The sequence below is a fragment of the Abrus precatorius genome, unplaced genomic scaffold (assembly GCF_003935025.1).
Source record: "Abrus precatorius isolate BTA unplaced genomic scaffold, Abrus_2018 Scaffold3, whole genome shotgun sequence".
NCBI lineage: Eukaryota > Viridiplantae > Streptophyta > Magnoliopsida > Fabales > Fabaceae > Abrus > Abrus precatorius.
The window spans coordinates 27837117-27856186 of NW_020874373.1; the positions used below are offsets into that span (position 1 = coordinate 27837117).

Sequence of the window (19070 nt, forward strand, 5' to 3'; positions counted from 1 at the left end):
ACATATACACTGACTTCTTGAGCACAATACTCGTAATAATTTGCTCCCTCTTAATTCCATATTCTAACTAGTCCTTCCTCCAACCTAATCCTATGTATATGATAGAACACTTGAACACAACTTTTATATTTCAACTTTTTTAGTATCCTAGTTATTTCTTATAAGAACTACAATCTTTCAATAAATAAATTTTTTTACCCGCATATTTTAACTGACCTTTAAAAATTTTGATTAGTGTTTATAACATATGCTCACTATGATTTAAGCAAAAAAGTAAAAGTTGAAGAAAATAAATCTACAATTATATTTATCAATCCAAACAAACAAGTATAAAACACAAGAGAACTATGAGAGATTTATATTACATTCAAGTAGAACATGACAGCACAAAATTTTATTTTTATACAATACTTGACTCTTAACTCCACAAACAAAGCACCAAAATTACTACAACAAACTATGCTAATAGAAGCAACTCGAATATGACTCCTATAAGAAAAAAAAAATTATCGTACAATAAATAAAATTTTACTAGAATTTATTTAAGAAATTATAAATTTATATAATTTAAAGTTATAATTACGCTTATAATTTTATTTTTGTATTACATTATTCATTTTTTTCAGTTTTCCCCTTAATTGTAATAATTATTGTAAAAGTTTGTGTAAGAGTAACATTTCTGGACTTGAAGATCACGAATGAAAGTATAAAGTATCAAAATTAGCCACTTTTGTCAAAGTAACTACTCTAAACCGAGAATTGTCTGCAGGTTCCTTCTTCGTTCTCCATCACCAAAATATTCTTACTCAAATCGAATCTGTCGTAGAGAGCTAAGATCTTAATTCAACGATGTCCAGTGAAAAGTCAGTGCTGGCGGTGATCAGGGCCTCGAGGCCAACCTTCCGTAACCAAAACGACAAAATCGCCTTTGCCGTTCACTCCACCTTCCTCGCTTCCGGCTATGTCCTCACCGCTACAGGTCCCCAGGCCCTCTCCGACGCTGCGTTTTCTGACCCCTCCAATGGTAACAAAAAAACCCTTTTCTTTTTTTTTTCCTTATTTTGCAAAATTTTTAGACATTTATACATGTGCTGCGCATTGTGTGTAGACGAAGTACCCGTTGATCACTGGAACGAGCTAAACGACGAGTACGCGTTCGTTTATGCCAACCCAGAAAAGGGTTCGAAGAAAGTGCTTGTCAAGTGCCTCGTGATGAACGACAAATTGCTCGTTCATGCTCTGTCTGAAGAGTCTTCGGAGCCTTTTCACCTTGAGATTAAGTAATTGAGTTTTTTTTATTTTTTTATTTTCGGGTTTAAGTTTTAGTTGTTTCTATGTTCTGTTTTAGAAGTTTGGGATTTTGAATGGGTTTTCTTTGTTGTGTTTTGAATTGTGCTCATTTGGACTTTGGGAATATTGATTTTTTTTTTTAATTTTACCTTTTTCTAAAAACATTTGGATGTTTGCAACTGAGTTTTCTTTGTTGAGTTCAAACAAAGGATTTCTCTCTTTTTTCTTGTGGGCGAGGGGGTTGTTGTGTTGAATTGTATGCTCACGTTGAAATTGGGTTTGGGTGTGTTTTTTTTAATATGCAGTGTTGGAGACTATGCTGGAGAGGATGGGGGAAGCAATTATTCTCAGCACTTCAAGAATTTGGAGAAACTTGTGAAGAAATTAGATGAGGATATCTTGTCTAAATTAGACGGTTCTTCCAATGCTGGCTCGTCAAATAGAAGGTAAATTTTGATTCTGTGGACTGTGCGAGTGTGTGTCTTCTTTGATGGTAATAATTCAAATTTTCTGAATCGGGCCATTATATAATTATAAAAGTTTAAAAGTTTTACGCTGATAGCGGATAAAAATTGTCAGCAGCATTTGACACTATCACTGTATTTTATCAAAAATTCAAAATGCGTGATTGAATGGTAATGAATAATTGCTAGTGGATGAAAATTAAATCTCATGATTCTTGTAGATAAGTAGTACTAAGAGTATAGAGAGATGAGCTAGTTTTTCATGTGATTAAAAATTTTGAAGGATCTGTCCATCTGGTTCTCGCTTCCTATCTGGTTCATACGTCATATAAGAATGTCATATGAGAAAATATGGTCCTTCCTTTTGTTTTAATTTTGGGCTGTTGTATTAAACACCGGGGCATTGCATATATAAGAAGGTTTTGTGCTATAAGTTTTTATGAACTGGGACCCCCCTTTGTGATATGTCTCATTGTTTTCTATACAGCTCAGAAACCAGCCACAGAACAAGACAAGAGATACCAGAGCCTGTTTCTGGATATGGTGAACCTGCTGGTCCTTCAAATCATCCTACTGGGTATGTGTCCCATAATCCATAGTGCTATGTTGCTTTCACCATTTCAATGATTTTTTATGCCACCCAGTGGATTTATTATCAATTTTGTTCAGTGATACATGCTCTTACTGTTGGCTATTTTGAATATTAAGGATCACTAAGGTTCACTGATCTAAATATCAGGGTGTCATGTAGTTGATGGTTCTTGCTTGGAAATTATGAATGCATCCTGTGTGTATAGGTTTATTGCTGGGTGGTGGGAGGGTTGCTGTGTGTATATGATTACTGTTTTCTACAATCCCCATTATTGATTTGAGATATTGATAAGGTGAATACCCACTTTTCTCCAATGCTAAGCATAATGGGTATAGAAACCTCAAAAAAAATTATCCTTCGTTCCTATCTTATGAACTTTAAGGTGTATGAAGTTTCATTTCTTACTTGATATTTTCATTTTAGTTGGTAGATAGAGAATCCATTTAACTTAAGTTGATGTAGGCTAGAAGTAGACTTATACCAGGATAACCCTTCTTTGAAACACTTTGGTAGTGCTCTTAGATTGTAATCCAAATAAAAAACCAGAGCACATGGAATCATATCTTTATTCTCTATTGAGTCAAAGGATACCCTGGTATGTAGCTGATAAGATTCTGGCTCCTATCTTAGAAAACAGATTGTATTGAAGAACAAAAATAGATCAATAGACCATAATGAAAGAGAAATTCTCTCAGCCAAAATCACCAGATCTGTCTTCTCTCAATTCTAACTAATTTGCCCCCTAATTCATCCCACAGACCATTCCCTGCTGCTCCCTCCTAGGTTGTTAAGAAGGCCTACAGGAATAAACCTGAGGGGCTTTCTGGCCAAGTTTTAGTGGCAGCTGAGTCAGTTGAATCCAGGTTCTGCACAACACTAACATCCTGAGAAATTGCCTTGTCTTCAGGCAGAAAATTATGAAATTTAATCAAAATACAGCATTATGTGATAAGCTTCACTTATTTGTTCGCTTCTCTGTGGCCAAGATATCTTCTACCGGAATGGAGTCAACTGCTCCCTATCCTGGAGGAAGGACAGCATCCAATGAATGATTTTCATGGCCTTTCTTCAGTTGGGACCAAGTTTGTCACACGTGTTTACTCAAACCTGTGTAGGGTCTGTAGACTCAACTTGCAAGAGTTTACCTAATATTTAAACAATATTAGAAAAAACTAGTTATGCATCAAAACAAAACTTCATAGCATATTCTGTAATTTTGACAAACAAAATGTGGATAATATTAATACTGTACAAATTCAGACCAGAAAAAAAATTCAGACTCACAATTACAATTATCAAGTATCAATGTTAGTCACAAATTTGGACAAAACAGGAAGTCACTGCTCCTTGTTTGCAGAGTCCTGAGCCAAACAAAGATAAATAACATACACACCACATGTCCATATCTACACAGAGCTGAGACTGCTTGAAGGTACCTTCTTCATGCAGCAAAGGAACCAAGCAGGTTGCTTGGGTTGTAACTTGCTGGTGTGGTCAAAAGTCACAGCTTGCATGGGTTTAGATCTGGTTGAACTCTGAAGTCACAGCTTGCAGGTAAAAGATTTAAGGGCAGATTTGGGAGTCACAGCTTGTGAAGGAGGCTGGTTGGAAGTGGGTTGAGATGCTGTGCTGATCAGAGAAAAGTCCAATGTAAAAGGAGAAATGTTAAGGAAGATCTGTTTGGGAAGTAAGAAGCCCCCTTGACATCTTTTCATTTGCAAAGAATTCTCAATTTGAAAATACAGAGATAAAATGCTGATGTTTGAATAGGAAAAAGAGTGGATCTGCAAGGTCCCAAATGAATTGGCTTATTTGATCTTCTTTGGAAGATCTATCTTGTGTCTGGTACTGCATGGTTCCACCTTGTAAAAACTTTGAATCATTTTCTTGAAATTCATCCTCTTCATCATAAATGATCTGCTCTATATTTGTTCGGATAAAATGTTTAGCTAATCTATGCGTCCAACCAAAATATTCTTTCTTCTTCTAACTTTTTGATCTGCCCATTCATTTTCATTGTCCATGGATCCAGAGAAGAGAGGCACACTATAGAAGCATAAAAAAAAATTGGCCACTGTGCTGTTTTGGGCCTTTTTAGGGCTTATTTTTTCACCTTTGCTAAACTCATTGATTTATGCAATTTTGTGTAAACCTGGCTGAGTTCACCCAAATCTAATCAGGAACCAGTTTCCTAGCGAGCTTACGCGATTTGGGGACCTAAACTCATAACTTGGGCAAGTTTACAAGTTAACTGACAAGTTTGGCAATCATGGGTGGGACACATGGAAGACTAGGTGCATGCAAGCAGTGGGTGACAACTGCAGTTAATGGATCCACCCCACAGGCTGAAATTTGAAATGGATCAATATTGGTCAGAGAGCTTGGATTGGTCCATCATGGTTCTCGAGAGTAGACTGAACAGCAATCAATCCAAGCATCTTTGGTGTCTTGATGTTGAGATGTCACTGTAGTTTGCATAAACTACAAACAATTTCTCCAAAACACTCAATGATGGCTCCAATTTATTAGGATTTTAGGTCCTATTTAGAAATGGATATTGTATTACTGAACTAAATTTGATTGACCGGCAGAAATGATAGACCAATGCTCTCTTTAAAAAGTTTCCTTCCAATTCCTCATACAAGTCATTCCCTGTTGTTCCTTCCTAACTCCTAAGCCATTCAATGCTGACCCCTCCAAGCTTTAGTGGCAACTGGGACAGCTGAGTGCAGGATCTGCAGGTTCCTCTCAGTACCACCTGTCTAGATGCATACTGTGCTAAATATTTTTTATAAAACCTAATAACTACAATATTGTATTTATCTTTCATGATCAAAGATTAATTTCTTCATTGTGAATTGAGTGATGAACATACATTTTGTGGCTAATGTAAAGTCTTTGGAAAATTACTCCACTGTTTCTTCCCAACTTTTAGAAAGAAACATAATACTGTTTTTTAACCTGAGTATACATTTTTGCTGATTCTCCTTGTAACTGACATACTTGTTATCTTCAAATGAACTATCAGTTGCCTATATATCCCATCCTGTCTTTCTGATCCTCCTTTTTAATTTTCCCTGCATATAACTGCTATTTGCTTTTGTACTAATTAATTGTGTTTTAATAATTTGTTTTTCTTCTGTATAGAATTATTTTCCCTCCAGTTCCCATTGGTTCTGGTAGTGATCTTGTTCCTGGGCCTGCTGCTGGAGTTCATCCTTCAAGGTATCCCTGCATTATATTTTCAATCTCTTAACACAGTTGTTAAGTCCCTGTGTTTTTTTTAAGTAATTCTCATATCATTTGAAACTATATTCACTTGATTTCAGGGGTGGTCATGGCATTGGTGGGGGCATGCTTGTTGGTATGTTTAACATGTTTACATGTAAGTGTGTATTATTTTTGCTTAATTAAAATTGTTGATGCTGAGTTCAACTCTTGGAAGCAGGGCCTAATGATCCCCGTTGGTTTGGTGGTATTGGTGGAGATCCCGCTTTTCCTGGAGGATTGCCGTAAGTTGTTTACATCACTTTCTTTTCATTATTTCTGAATGATTTGCAAAGTCAAAGTTACCACAACATACAAGGCACACTTTAGGGGCTAAGGCATGATAAAGGAAGGTTCCAGTGCTTCTTACACTTTGAGGCACTAGCACTCGACTGACATGCACATCGCCCTTGCCTTGAAATGCTTCTCCTGCGAGAGAGCTTAACTAATGGACAATGGGCTTGAAAGACCCAAGCCATGAATAGCATCAGCTTTCATGTATGATGCAACTATTGAATGTACATAAATGTGAGAGATGTCACCTACCAACAAGCCAAATTCAACCACTGTTGAAGCAAGCAGTTACCTCTTTTTTTCTTTCAACTGTTTATTCTACTCTTTAGGAAAACTTTTTAACTGTTTCTTTCTATATCAGTGGGGTTTTGGCTTTTGGTACCTCTCACCTTTGCGCATTAAGTGTCCCTAGCGCCTAAGGCTGCCATTTGCCTTGGACTTCCCTGTGGCTAATTTTTAGCTTATATATGGTTAATCTGTCTAAATAGGGGTGTTCCTCCGGGTGCACGATTCGATCCGTATGGTCCTCCTGGTGTTCCTGGTTTTGAACCCAACAGATTTGCAAGGTATGGCAGAAGAAAGTGTATTCCATATAATATATTGCAGTTATGACACAATTTTTATGTTTACCCTTGTACATTTTTTGTGAATTATTTTCTTTAATCTCTCTCTATTTATGTTATTGTTAACTTGGAATGTTGAAAGTGAAACAAGTTGTTGAGTCTGAACTGTGATTAATATTAAAGGAATATTGATTCAGGTAAAAGAACTGAAAATAAAAAAACAATGGAAGTTAAGGATATTTGATGCCTTGAAGGTTTAACTTAGATCTTGGAAACACACTGATTTAAACTGCTGGCCCTGGCTTTGAGGCATTGAGGTTTAGTTCGTAAAATTTTTATGCTTAAAGCTTGATTTGAGATTTCTTCTCAATTGCTTGAAATGGATTCCACTTTCTATCAATGCTTGTATATATTATCAATATATTTTGAAATAGGGCTAACTAGAGTCTTAAAATATGTTATAGAAATTCATTTAATGAGACAGTATGATATGAGTGGCCGAGGTAAAAGAAATCGGTACCCAAATAACCGAGAAAGTGATCTCAAACTGCAGTTATTCAAAGGTGGAGAGTTATCATATCTAGCATAAACACGTGTTTTTACTCGTCTTGCAGGAATCCTAGGAGGCCAGGATTTGGCACTCATCCAGATTTGGAACATTTCAGGAGAGATACTGATTCAGATTACATATAGTTATTGTATTATCACCACCTTCCTTTGCTTCTTATTTCATTTTCATTTCTCTGTTTTGTCAATAGTCCTTTTATCAAGGAAAGATAGAAAACATTGAGTGAGCTCTGCTCAGTCATACTTTCCTTCGTGTTATCCATCACTATGTGCACCCAAGAGAAGTTTGGATTATTTGAATGTGCTAATGATGTTGACTGTAAAGTTAAAAACATACCAAAATACCATGCATAATGAAGTGATTTTGAGTTACTCTTGTTCATGGCTTTTCATTTTTGTCTCATTAACTGAGGATAAACAGTTAATAATAAAATTTTATTTAAAAAAATATTTGTTATAATTTTATAACTTCAATATAATAAATGTTTACTTCTTTTAGAATTTTTTATTTATTTTTAGATATTTAAATTCAGTCTTTGGTCAACAAAACTGGAGGAAAATATGTTTCATGGAGAAGTGTTCCTTGCGAATTATTTTTATTTTTGATGTCATTAGTTTATTGAAGAGTTAGGATATTTAAGGGTGATTGTATCTTTATGAAAATTTAAGGATTTCATTATAAACTCTTAGTTTAAATAAAATTTTTGTTCTTTTAATATTCATTCATTATGATTTTGATCCTTAGATGTGTCTATTGAGGTATTGATTCTTGTCTTTTAAATTGTTCGAGTTTTGAGCCCTATAATTTGCTTATTTGAGTTTTAGTTAAAAGTTTTACTTGTTAAAGTATGGGTCCTTGAAGTTTTCATTAAGGTATTACTTTTTTAAAGGTTGAATAAATGATTAAATTATCCTATCTTATTCTTAAAAAAACGATTTAATTGTTTTTATGAAAGTAAAATATTTGAATTTCTTCAGAGTATATAAACTTCAATACTACAGTATCGTTGAGAAAACTTCAAGATTCTGAAATTCTATAGCCTTGGTTCGTGTTTATTACCTTAAAACAACGAAAATAAAAGAGTAAATATCATTTAGTTCTGAAAATTGTAAATGTTTAGTTTTCAAATTAATAGAAATTTAAATTTAATTTTGAATTTTATATATCAATCTTTTAGAAACTTTGTTCCTTCTTATAGGATAAAGTTGTACAAGTGGAAGGTTGAATTTTATTCATCAGGAAATTGATGAAATTTTTAAGGATTTTAATTCAGTATAACCTTGTGTCCAAAGATAAAAGTGTTTTAGAAGATTATGAAAAATGGTCAAATCTTTAAAAATATTTAATTGTTAAATTGTTAGGCAAAAGAGTAGAATTTAATTATATGTCAAACAAATTAAATAACTTATGGGATTGGAATAGAAAATTAAGTGTGTTAGATCTTAAGGATGATTTTCTTTCAATTAAGTTTAAATATTTAGAGGGTTATGAAATTGCTTTATTTGAAGGTCTTTGTTTACTCTTGAACTATTATCTTTTAATCTAACATTGGAGGCCATTATTTAGACCAAAATATTATATTGTTCAAAATATTATAGCTTGAATCAGAATATTTGATCTTCTTATAGAGCTTCATAAAAAAAAATAATTTCTTTGACAAATAAGTTTATGCTTCGATACAATAGTCAAGATTGATTTAATATTTCTTTTCACTCTAGGAGTAAATTTATTAGGATTTCATATTGAACCAAATTTAAAGAAACAATTCATCTCTTCTTTCAAAAGTATTAGGCCAAGAGATCCCTAAAGAGTTTAAAGACTTTACATCTTATATGTTTCATGTAATAAATATAGTCATAAGCAAGATAAATGTCAAGAATTAAATATTTAAATGCACTCGATTGAGCTCTTAATAATAAAGAGCAAAATAAGATAAAATAGTTATGCATTATGATAGAAACTAAAATCAAAATTTAAGATTTGCAAAGGAAAGTGATAAGAATTTTTGGTATGTGGATGTTTGGTCAAAAGACCTAAGGAGAAAATAGAACGTAGATACTGCTCAAGGTTTTCAACATGTGTTGAGAAATTCTAAAGACTATGGATTAGGATATAGATTTTGAAATTTTTAACAATACAAACAAGGAAGGCTATGCAAATATATTTTAGGATAGTCAACCTTTTATTCTCAAACCCTAAGAATTATTTATTAGTAAGAAAAGACATAAGCAAAAATTGCATAATAAACAAATAGAAAATAATAATTTTTAAATTAGAAATCTTCACACGTTTCAAAATTATTATCTCAAAATATTTTCATTCATTCTAAGAAATCCCACATTACTAGACTTAATGTTGTAGTATTTCTAAATGTTTTCAAAATATTCTTAAAAGTCCTACATTAATTATTGTTGATGTTGGATAGAGTAAAAGAATTTATAAAAGAGATTTAAGTAGCTTAAGGTATAGTATACAAATGGAGAAAATTGATAGGGTAGTTGTCAATGATCTTTGGAGGTTTTCTTATTAATCAAAGTTGTGTTTATTTTTCAGTAGTTAAGTCAGGTCATGTAACTATTTGACATAGACTTAATCATCATCCATCCTCTTATAAAAGTCAAAGTTTAAAATTTTAATTTATTGGCTAACTCATTCAAACTTTTCACCAAGTTAAGAGTTCTTGGTGTATTGGTGATAACTAGAAAAATAATATAAGTTTAAAAATATAATTTTTTATTAGAATAAACATATATTTGATAATATCTTTAATAAAAAGAAAAAGGAATTTTAATAGAATTCTTTAAATTTATAGGAAATTAGCTTTATACAATAATTATTTCTTCAAAATATACTTAAAATATCTAGCAAGGTTATGAAAGTATCTTAGATAAAAAAATAAAAAAAAATTAACCGGTTCTATGATTTTAGAGTTAAATAGATTAAGTTGGGAAATAGAAATAATAAATTCTTCCACTAAGTTGTCATTATTTATAGGTAAAAATAATAAAATCAATGACCTCCTAAATAAGAATGGAAATTAGGTTCCTAAATTAATCAAATTGTAACATATTACTTAAGATTACTTTTGTGAGTACCCAATTTTGTCTAAAAAGCTTTAGTATTTTATATAATAAAAATATTCTAAACTTGGTTTTGCAGAAGAAGGAATGCAAACAATGTGTTTTCTAAAATAAAGATTGTCTCGTAAAATTAAGTTAAAATTGGTTTCCTTATTATTACAATTAAAAGTCATCCCAAGAAAGGGTTCGAGATTAAACCAAAGTTGCAAAGTAGAGAGAAAGAAAATCAGCATTGAGGAGAATCTCAAGAACATGAAAATAGGCAGAAATAAAGGAAGAGAAAATTGAAATAGATTCAAAGAATATTTTGAACAAATTTAGTGCCCAAAAAAGTTAAAACCAAAGACAAACATTGACCAAAAAGAAAGGTGCAAGGCATGCTACATTGAAAATTTCTTTAAAACAAAAATGCATAATAGAGAAGAAAAGGGACGAAAAAAACTAAAGCAAAAAAAATTCAGAAAAAAAAGAATTCATAAAAAATAAAAAAAAATATATAAGAAGGCATTACAAAAAAAGAGAAAATGAAGAACAAAGAGAAAACAAAATAAAATATGGAAGTGAGAAAAAAATGAGATAGAAAAAGAAGAATAGAAAAAAAAAACATAGAGAGGAAGAACAAAAATTAAGGAGAAATGAATCTTGCAACACAAAAAAAAATCAAGTTTTCATATTTAGCCACCATTGAAGCATGAAGAAGGTCAATATTGTGACTCACATTGTAGCCTTCCATCATGTCTTTCTCCTTGGACAGGTTTGCAACATCAAACTTCCCAATGTGACTTTTTCTTTCTCTCATGAGCACTGAAGCAAGATCATTACACATTCTCCTAAACTTAATGCTCAATCTTGTTCTAGATGGTTTAAAAGAAATGAAATTAGTCTTGAAATATGTTAGATATTGAGCTCTCATCCTACGTGGAGAAAAAGCCCAAAATGAGCAAACTCACTTTCTCTCACTTATAAAAGTGAAATGAGTCTTCTAGATTGTATGTGTGTGTGTGTGTGAGAGAGAGAGAGAGAAAGAGGTTATTAGAGTGAAAGAACAGTAAACTTGGCAAGTGAAGAAAAAAGTCATTTCTATATAAATTCAAAATAGTATCGATAAATATGTGTTTTCAAAGTCGTTTATCATTAGCTTGAGTTGAAAATTTGACAGTAATTTTTTGATGTATGGTTCTTTATTTTGAACGTTTGGATTGTTCAAAGGAGATTTGTGGTGTAATTAATAGTATTCACAAAGTAACTCTATTTTTTGAGTATTTTCATCTTTTTGATTCTCAATTTTGTAATTTTTGTTGTTGGGGTTGATTGATTGGTTTTAAACGCAGTTTGTGCATTTACTTATGACTCTTTTGTACCCATGTTTAATCATAGTAGAATTGTTTCTTTAATCTTGAAGACTCTTGGTTTCTACTTCTCACATTGAGAGTTTTCCATATTAAAAACTTCATGCCTACTTTTTATTTTGTTATTACTACTCATAGATTCTTACAAGTTGGCATATTTAATTCTACTACGTTATTTATTATTGCATTTATGTTGATGTGCCCCATCAAAGTACCCTCAGAACTTTTTGGTTTAAAGACGTTGTACTTGCGTAAATGATTGAGGTAAATACAAATCGAATGATTAGTTTGAATGACACTAATTATCACTTGTGAAAGGAAAAAATAAAAAAAACTTCCTATGTCTAATGAATAATGAGACTTTGAGCATCAACCAGTGTATGGTTTCATTCGTCATTTTGTAGATGATAATGTTTATAACCATATTGTGAGTGAGACATATGCCAGGACTTGTGCGAGAAGATTAAATCTTTGTATGGCTCTCAGTTTAGGAACAACAAGTTGTGTTTGTTTAGTTTCATTGTGAGTTTGAAGTACAAGGAAAAGACTTCAATTTCATATCACTTGAATGAATTTATGGAACTTCTTGATTAGATGTCAAGAATGAACATTAAGTTTGATGATGAGATTTTGGGATTGTTATTATTGAATTTTCAACCTTAGTCTTGGGAGATATTTAAGGTTTTTGTTATAAACTCATCCTCGAATGTTGTTGTCACTTTGCAAATGGTAAAGGATGGTGTTTTTAATTAGGTGAAGGAAGACACACGATTTTTCATTTCAATCTGAGGTGCTTATCATTGGAAATATAAGAAGTCAAAAAAGAGAATCAAAATGTGGTAAAGACAAGGGAGGAAGTGAGTCTAGATGTGATTATGATGATGAGGATCGTCTCACTACTACTACTAGTATAGGTGATGATCTCGTTCTTAGTGACCTTTAATTAGTGAATCTTTTATCAGATGAATGCATGTGAATAATTGATAATGGTGCTACATTGCATGTACACCAAGAAATAAATTCTTCACATCTTACACTTTAGGTGGTTTTGTAATGTTGAAAATGGATAATGATAATGTCTCAAAGAAAATTTGTGTTGCTAATATTTGCTTGCAAACCAACATAGGAGTGCAATTGTTGGTTAGAGGTAAAAAAAAATTTCTAAATTGTATTGGACAAAAGCCTTGTTTGCTAAAGACAATGTAAATCCCATGGATATGGAAACATCTTTTTGATACCAAAGGCTGAATTGTTTAGTCAAAAGAAATGTACTTTTGATATTACAGAATACAGATTTAACTAGGTGATTAAATTTCATTGCATGGCTGGTATGAACACTCAATTTTGTCCTTTTTTTATTTACTTTTAAAATAAATAATATAGCCAATTTAAATACAAGCAAATATTCAATAACATTAATAAAATAATTTAAAAAAACTAAAATAAGGGATAATATTTTTTATAAATAAGATCTAAAAAAGTACCAAATATTTAAAAATAACATAAAAGCAAAAAATTACAATTACAATAAATAAAATATACCTAAAAATAATATAAATAAATTTCTTTTCATAAAAAGTTGAAGAAATAAAAATATTTTTTCTCTAAACTACAAGATTAAAATAATTTAATAAAAAATAATTATAACTGTGTTGATACATTAGTTATTCAAAATAATATTTTTCTTTTATAGTAAATTCTCTTTTAACAACTTCCCAACTCTCTAACTAAAAGAAAACAAGCATCACATACTCATTTTTACTATTCTCTCTCACCTTCATCACTTCCATATATATACAAAAATTATCACCACTTAAGGGTGGACATACATAACGAGTGATAAGTTTATATTTTTATATATTTTATGACTTATTTATATACTTGAAGCCTATTTTGTGGGTGTTTTACGCTAATTTTATAGTTAATTTTCATTTCACACTAATTTTATTGTTAATTTTCATAGTTGAGCATGAAAGAACCATCGATGTATTATGAGAATATTATGAGTAAAAATCGAACATTTACAGCTAACCTCGCAATAGAGCACGACCGGGCTTCGCAATCATCAAGGGCGTGCTTCACAAGGACGCACGGTCGTGCTGCATTCAAACATGGGCATGCACCCTTATCTAGCACAATTATGCTAGATAATAATGCACGGCCATGCTGCTTCAATCTGGGATCAAATTTTGAAAGTTATTTTTTGAATTTTGAGAATTTGAATCTAAATCAATTTCGGAGAAATCTAAGGAGGTTTTAGTTTAGATTTCAAAAAGTTGGCAAAATTGATTTCTATTTAAAAAGATAAAGATCAGTCGCTGACGATCGGAAAACTCAATGCACACCTTATATAAAGAGGCCTTATGCTCTTGGAAGAAACATCTTCTACACACCATCTTCTTCCTTTAAAGTTTGAATTTAATCAACCATTGAAAGTTATTAGAGATCATTGGCAAAGACGACGAGTGTCTCTTCAGAGTTCAAGTGAGTGATTGAGCACCCCTTAGAGAACAAGAGTTACTTCCATCCTTTTTCCTTTTGGTGTTTATTGATTTGTTTATCATGTTTTTCATTGTTTGTTTTGTCATAGGTAGCTAATCCATAACTAGGGCTATGATGGATCCTATTGCATACTCAATATAATTTTTATGTTTAATAATGATGTTGGTTTCTTTTCAATGTTTGGTTTTTATCTTATCAAATTGAATTTTGTATATTAAGAATTGATCACCCTTAGCATCTCATAGTTAGTTGCAATGTAGGCAGTTGTACCATATGTAATTAATGCAACTATAGGATAAAACGAGACAAAGGTTAAATGAATCAAACTTAATTCTTCTCTTTCAACCGTTATTGAATGAACTCATAGGCTTTTTATGTTTTCTCTACTTTTTGCCTTGTATAATCATTAGGGGTAATTGCCTAGGGAAAAAATTATCACTGCATGATCATTAGGTGTTAATAAAATAAGTATGAGTGGTTGGTTAACATTAAAGAAACTAACATTGAAATTAAACAAAAGAAAGTATAGAAAGGTGTTATAGGTGAAACCATATATCTTAAGCTCTTCTCATCCAATTTCTATCAAAAACTACTTCCATCTCTTTTCAATTACTCTTTGAATTTAAATTCTTATTTTTAATTTAGTACACACCCCTTTCAGTTTAAACAATTAAATCAATGTGTTGTTAGTACTTGAAAATAATCTATGTAAGAGGATAATTTGAGAACTTAATTTTAAACCATTTATTACTTTTTGACGGGTACAATTGTTCACCAAACAACGAGTATAAAGGTGAATAAAAAGAGGAAACATTCATATTTATTGGTAAAAGGGGGATTTCTTATCCTTCTTTTTTATGTGCCTCTGCACCTAGGAAGTTTTTTTTTTCTTAGCTCTCTCTCAAGGAAATTTTCTTTTTGCTGAATCTGGGCACTCACAGAGAAAGAAAAAAGGTTATTAGTTTTGGACACACATTATCCTTTGTGTGAATGTGTATATATACACTTGTTAGCTATACTTAATCCCTGAATTAAAAATATACAAATCATTTTCTTATAGTATGATCTTGTTGAGAAGAAACTCGTAATATAGAGTTTATGGAAGACCAAACCAATAAAGACTAAGGTGGAGAAGATTATACCGAAGAAAGATAGTAATTTGTCTGATGTAGATCTATTTCAAATACCTATAAGTAATTCGGATACTAACAAGAATAATATTCATAATGGTGAGTAACGTAATTATGTTGATGATCAACAACTTAGAGATAATTTAAATGTTCCTATTGATGATGCTAAGGAGAAACATGAGATATTATAAGATAATAATCTTGGCGGTGCTTTCGAACCACCTCAAGCCCAACTTAAAAGGTCCAACAAGTAAAGGAAATTATCTACCAAATACTTTTCTTATCAGTATGTGACCTTTACTAATGGTAAAAAATAAAGAAAATCAATAGTGGCTAAATTTAACGCAAGATAAGATGACATTTTTTGCATGATAATTGTCCATGAAAAAAAAGATTTTAGAAAATAGGTGGATATTTAAGGTCATATATAAGAGTGATTCCACATCTCTGAGGTACAAAGACATATTAGTGGTAAAAAATTTCAGACAAAGAAGTATTAATTTTAATGAGATTTTTCTCACATGTAGTGAAAATATCGTCCGTTGGAGCTATTTTGAGTTTAGTTACTACTCTTGATTTGGAGATAGAGCAAATGAATGTGAACAATATTTTCCTTCATGATAATTTGGAGGAAAGGATTTGTGTGAAGCAACTTCATGACTTTCAAGTTAAAGGCAAGGAAGACTATGTATGTAATGTAACACCCTTAATTTTGTTATTATTGTAAGAGAAAAATAGAAATTTTGGTAAAAGGTTTCTCGTTCAAGCAAGATAGAGTTTTCTAAAAGAAGACGTTCTGGAGTATTTTCTCTAAAGCAAGACAAATCTTGCTCAATCGAGATAGGATGAAGTTGTCCCAACTATTCTTTTGCCCAAGCGAAAAGAGGTCTCGCTCAAGCGAGAAGAAGCTCGCCCAAGCAAAATGCTACTTGATCAGGCGAGAAAAGCAAAAAATTGAGTAAATTCACTGTCTAGTTTTCTCACCCAGGTGACAATGTCTCTTGCTCAAGCAAGAACGTGCAGACTTGGAGGCGTATTTAAGGAACATAAGCGCAGAAAATGTTTATTTCTCACCAAATAGCCTCCCTTCCCAATTTCTCTCTATTCTCTCACCTTTTTCCCTCAAAGAAAACTCTCCCAAACTTTGAATATCTTCTAGATGCGAGCTTGAATGTCTATTCCATTCGGATTCAAGTAAGTTTCTCGGAGCTCAGATCTCTAGTTTCATTCCTTTTCATTGATTTTCTCTTTCTCAAAAGACATCTACTTTGAAATACATAGGGAAAACTTCATCTTTGGGATGATATCCTCTATCGGGACTGTTGTACCTCTCCCTTGAATCTCTAAGAAAACTTGATCAAAGAGACTCATTTCCAGGTAAAGGGAGTTGATCTCAAGCCTTAACTTTTTTTTCGGTATTTTGATTTGAAAATACTAAGTTTCTCTATTAGAACCCTAGAATCCTAATGTTTTCTTAGAATATAAACTGTAGAAATAGAGAGTTTGACATGAAAAACTAATGACTACTTTCAAAACTAGCTAAATACAGTTTGTAGCAAAAGCTATGAACAACATTATTTTGATAAATATTATGATTTTACTAGTGAACATTGTTCAAAGGTAGTTAAGATTTGCTATTTGATATTTTGAAATAATAGACATACTATGAATATTGGATGATGTCAAACATTAAGTTATATAACTTTATTAATACTGAGAAAGTGTGTATATTGAAATTGTATAAATTGGCCTGAGTTTGGAAGTGTCTAACCTTCGGTACATTGTATTGATTTGTATGATGTGAAATTAATTGATGATATTTTTGTGATGGACTGATATAATATGATAAATATGAATGTTTGATTGATGACTGATGTATGTTGAAATTAGTGAATTTAGATTATTGACGAAAAGTTAATAATATGACATGATTATGGAATTATGAGATGTGAGATTATAATACATGAGTCATAACTGACTAATAGGTGTAATTATGATACAAGTATTGTAATACATCACACAGTGTACTTATAATACATGTATTGTAATGCATGGATTTATATAAATCATAATGCACGTATTATGACATATTGCTGATGAAAAGGATGTGGAAATCAAATAAGAAATGTTGAGAAAGAGAGTGATATGAGAAATACTGAGAATGAGTATAGATAGTCATAGAAATGCACTGAGGGTGTGGAAGATGGATGCTTTTCTTAAATGCGCATAATTAATGAAAATAGAGGGAAAAGACACCACCCTCACACCCATTTCCTGACCTAAATCCTTGACCAACACATTTGCTAAAAGGGTTCGAATTAACACATGTTGTATTCTTGTGCAGCGGCTAACCAACCACTATCTATACTATGAAGTCCTCAAGGGATCCCAAGGATAATGATGATGAATGTAAAGTAGTATAAAAATTGTGTAATTACAATATATACATTGTAACGTATCGATTACTATTGTTATGATATATGTGTTGTAATACATCAACAGGTGTGATTATGACACATGTACATTGACATATTGACAATGTGGAAATGTATGTGCTCTGTTGTGAGAATAATTTGTATGATTTATGTGTTATTGTTGATTAATGTATGTTAAACATGTATTAGATAATATTTTCAATATTATATAATGTTTTCTAGCAAATAAAGGACTTATTGGGACAAAAAATATTTATCCTTTCTAAATATTTTAAGGGAATGGACTTTGAAAAAAATAAAAGGAAGATTAGTCCATTCTAGGATCATAGTCTAGTGACATTAGAAGGAAAGACTGCTCTGTAAAGTCTAGAATAATTTAAAGAATTGTAATAGTTTATTATATTTACATTTTATATTGACTAAATTCTGTAAATATTTTAAATATCAAATTTTAGAATTTATAATACCAAGATAATTTTGTTGTAATTAATAATTTTGAAATGTATCTATAATATTGGTGATTGGTTATTTTATGGTGATTCACGATCAGTTTTAGATAATAAAATTTATTCTCTTGAGAAGTATTATTAATGGTGTTTTAGACTTATATGTATCCACTATGAACTATTTAATTTGTTATATGTAAACTTAAATCTTATTTTATCACTTTAAAATCTCAAAATTATTTCTTTTAAAGTTTTAAACACTTATGAATCCTATAAAATTTCATAAGAGAAATATAAGTTGTTTTTATTCAATTCTTTAAGCTATAAAATAGAACAGAATTATTCTATTTTCCCTTTTCGTTATGAAAAACTTATTTATTTTAGATAAGGAATTGAGGATGTTACATGTAAGTTAAGAAAGATGCTATATGGTTTGATGTAGGCTCTAAGATAATAGTATAAAAAATTTGAAGCTTGTGAGATTAATAGGTTGATGGTCATCTCCACATAGTTGTGAGGAGGAGATATGTTGGGTATTCAACTCCCATCCTATGTGGATAAAAATGGATATGAGTTTTTACGGTTAGGGATGTGAGAGTGAATGTGGGTGAGTGAGAGAGAGAGGTCATACACATGTTCTTCACCTTATAATAGGAGCTTAGTCAAAGAGAGAGAGAGATGACATTAAAGTAAGAGGGCAGTCACCTTTGTAAGAGAAGAAGAGAGAAAGTCATTGTCTATGTTTGTAAAGTTGTTCATCGTTGGATCGATCGAGATAAAAATTTGACAACAATTTCTCTATTTATGGTTCTTCTTTTTGCATGGTTAGACTGTTGAAAAGATGTATATGGTGAAATAAGTCTTCTTGATTCTTAATTTTGTAAACTTTGTTGTTAGGGTTGATTGGCTAGTTGTAAGCATTATTTGTGCATTTATTCGTGACTCTTTTATACCTTTGTTTGATCATGGGAGAGCTATTAAACAATTTCGTGTCTACTTTTTATTTTGTTGTTACTCATTGTAAATTCTTGTTAGTTGAGGGATTTAATTTTGTTACATTATTTATTATTACATTTGTGTTGGTATCTCT

General features: G+C 31.4%; 1 protein-coding gene across 2 annotated transcripts; it reads left to right on the plus strand.

Moving 5' to 3' along the window:
- Nucleotides 1-735: 735 nt before the first annotated feature.
- On the plus strand, nucleotides 736-7413 carry LOC113862954 (probable proteasome inhibitor). Of its 2 annotated transcripts, none has more exons than XM_027496280.1 (9): nucleotides 736-1024; nucleotides 1109-1280; nucleotides 1596-1736; nucleotides 2242-2331; nucleotides 5494-5571; nucleotides 5676-5710; nucleotides 5795-5858; nucleotides 6396-6473; nucleotides 7085-7413. In XM_027496280.1, the coding sequence occupies exons 1-9, from the start codon at nucleotides 850-852 to the stop codon at nucleotides 7161-7163; spliced, it is 912 nt and encodes a 303-aa protein (XP_027352081.1). In that variant the 5' UTR covers nucleotides 736-849; the 3' UTR covers nucleotides 7164-7413. The 2 variants fall into 2 exon arrangements, with proteins under 2 accessions (XP_027352081.1, XP_027352080.1); XM_027496279.1 differs by having other exon boundaries at nucleotides 757-1024; nucleotides 5676-5731; nucleotides 7085-7404.
- Nucleotides 7414-19070: the final 11657 nt, after the last annotated feature.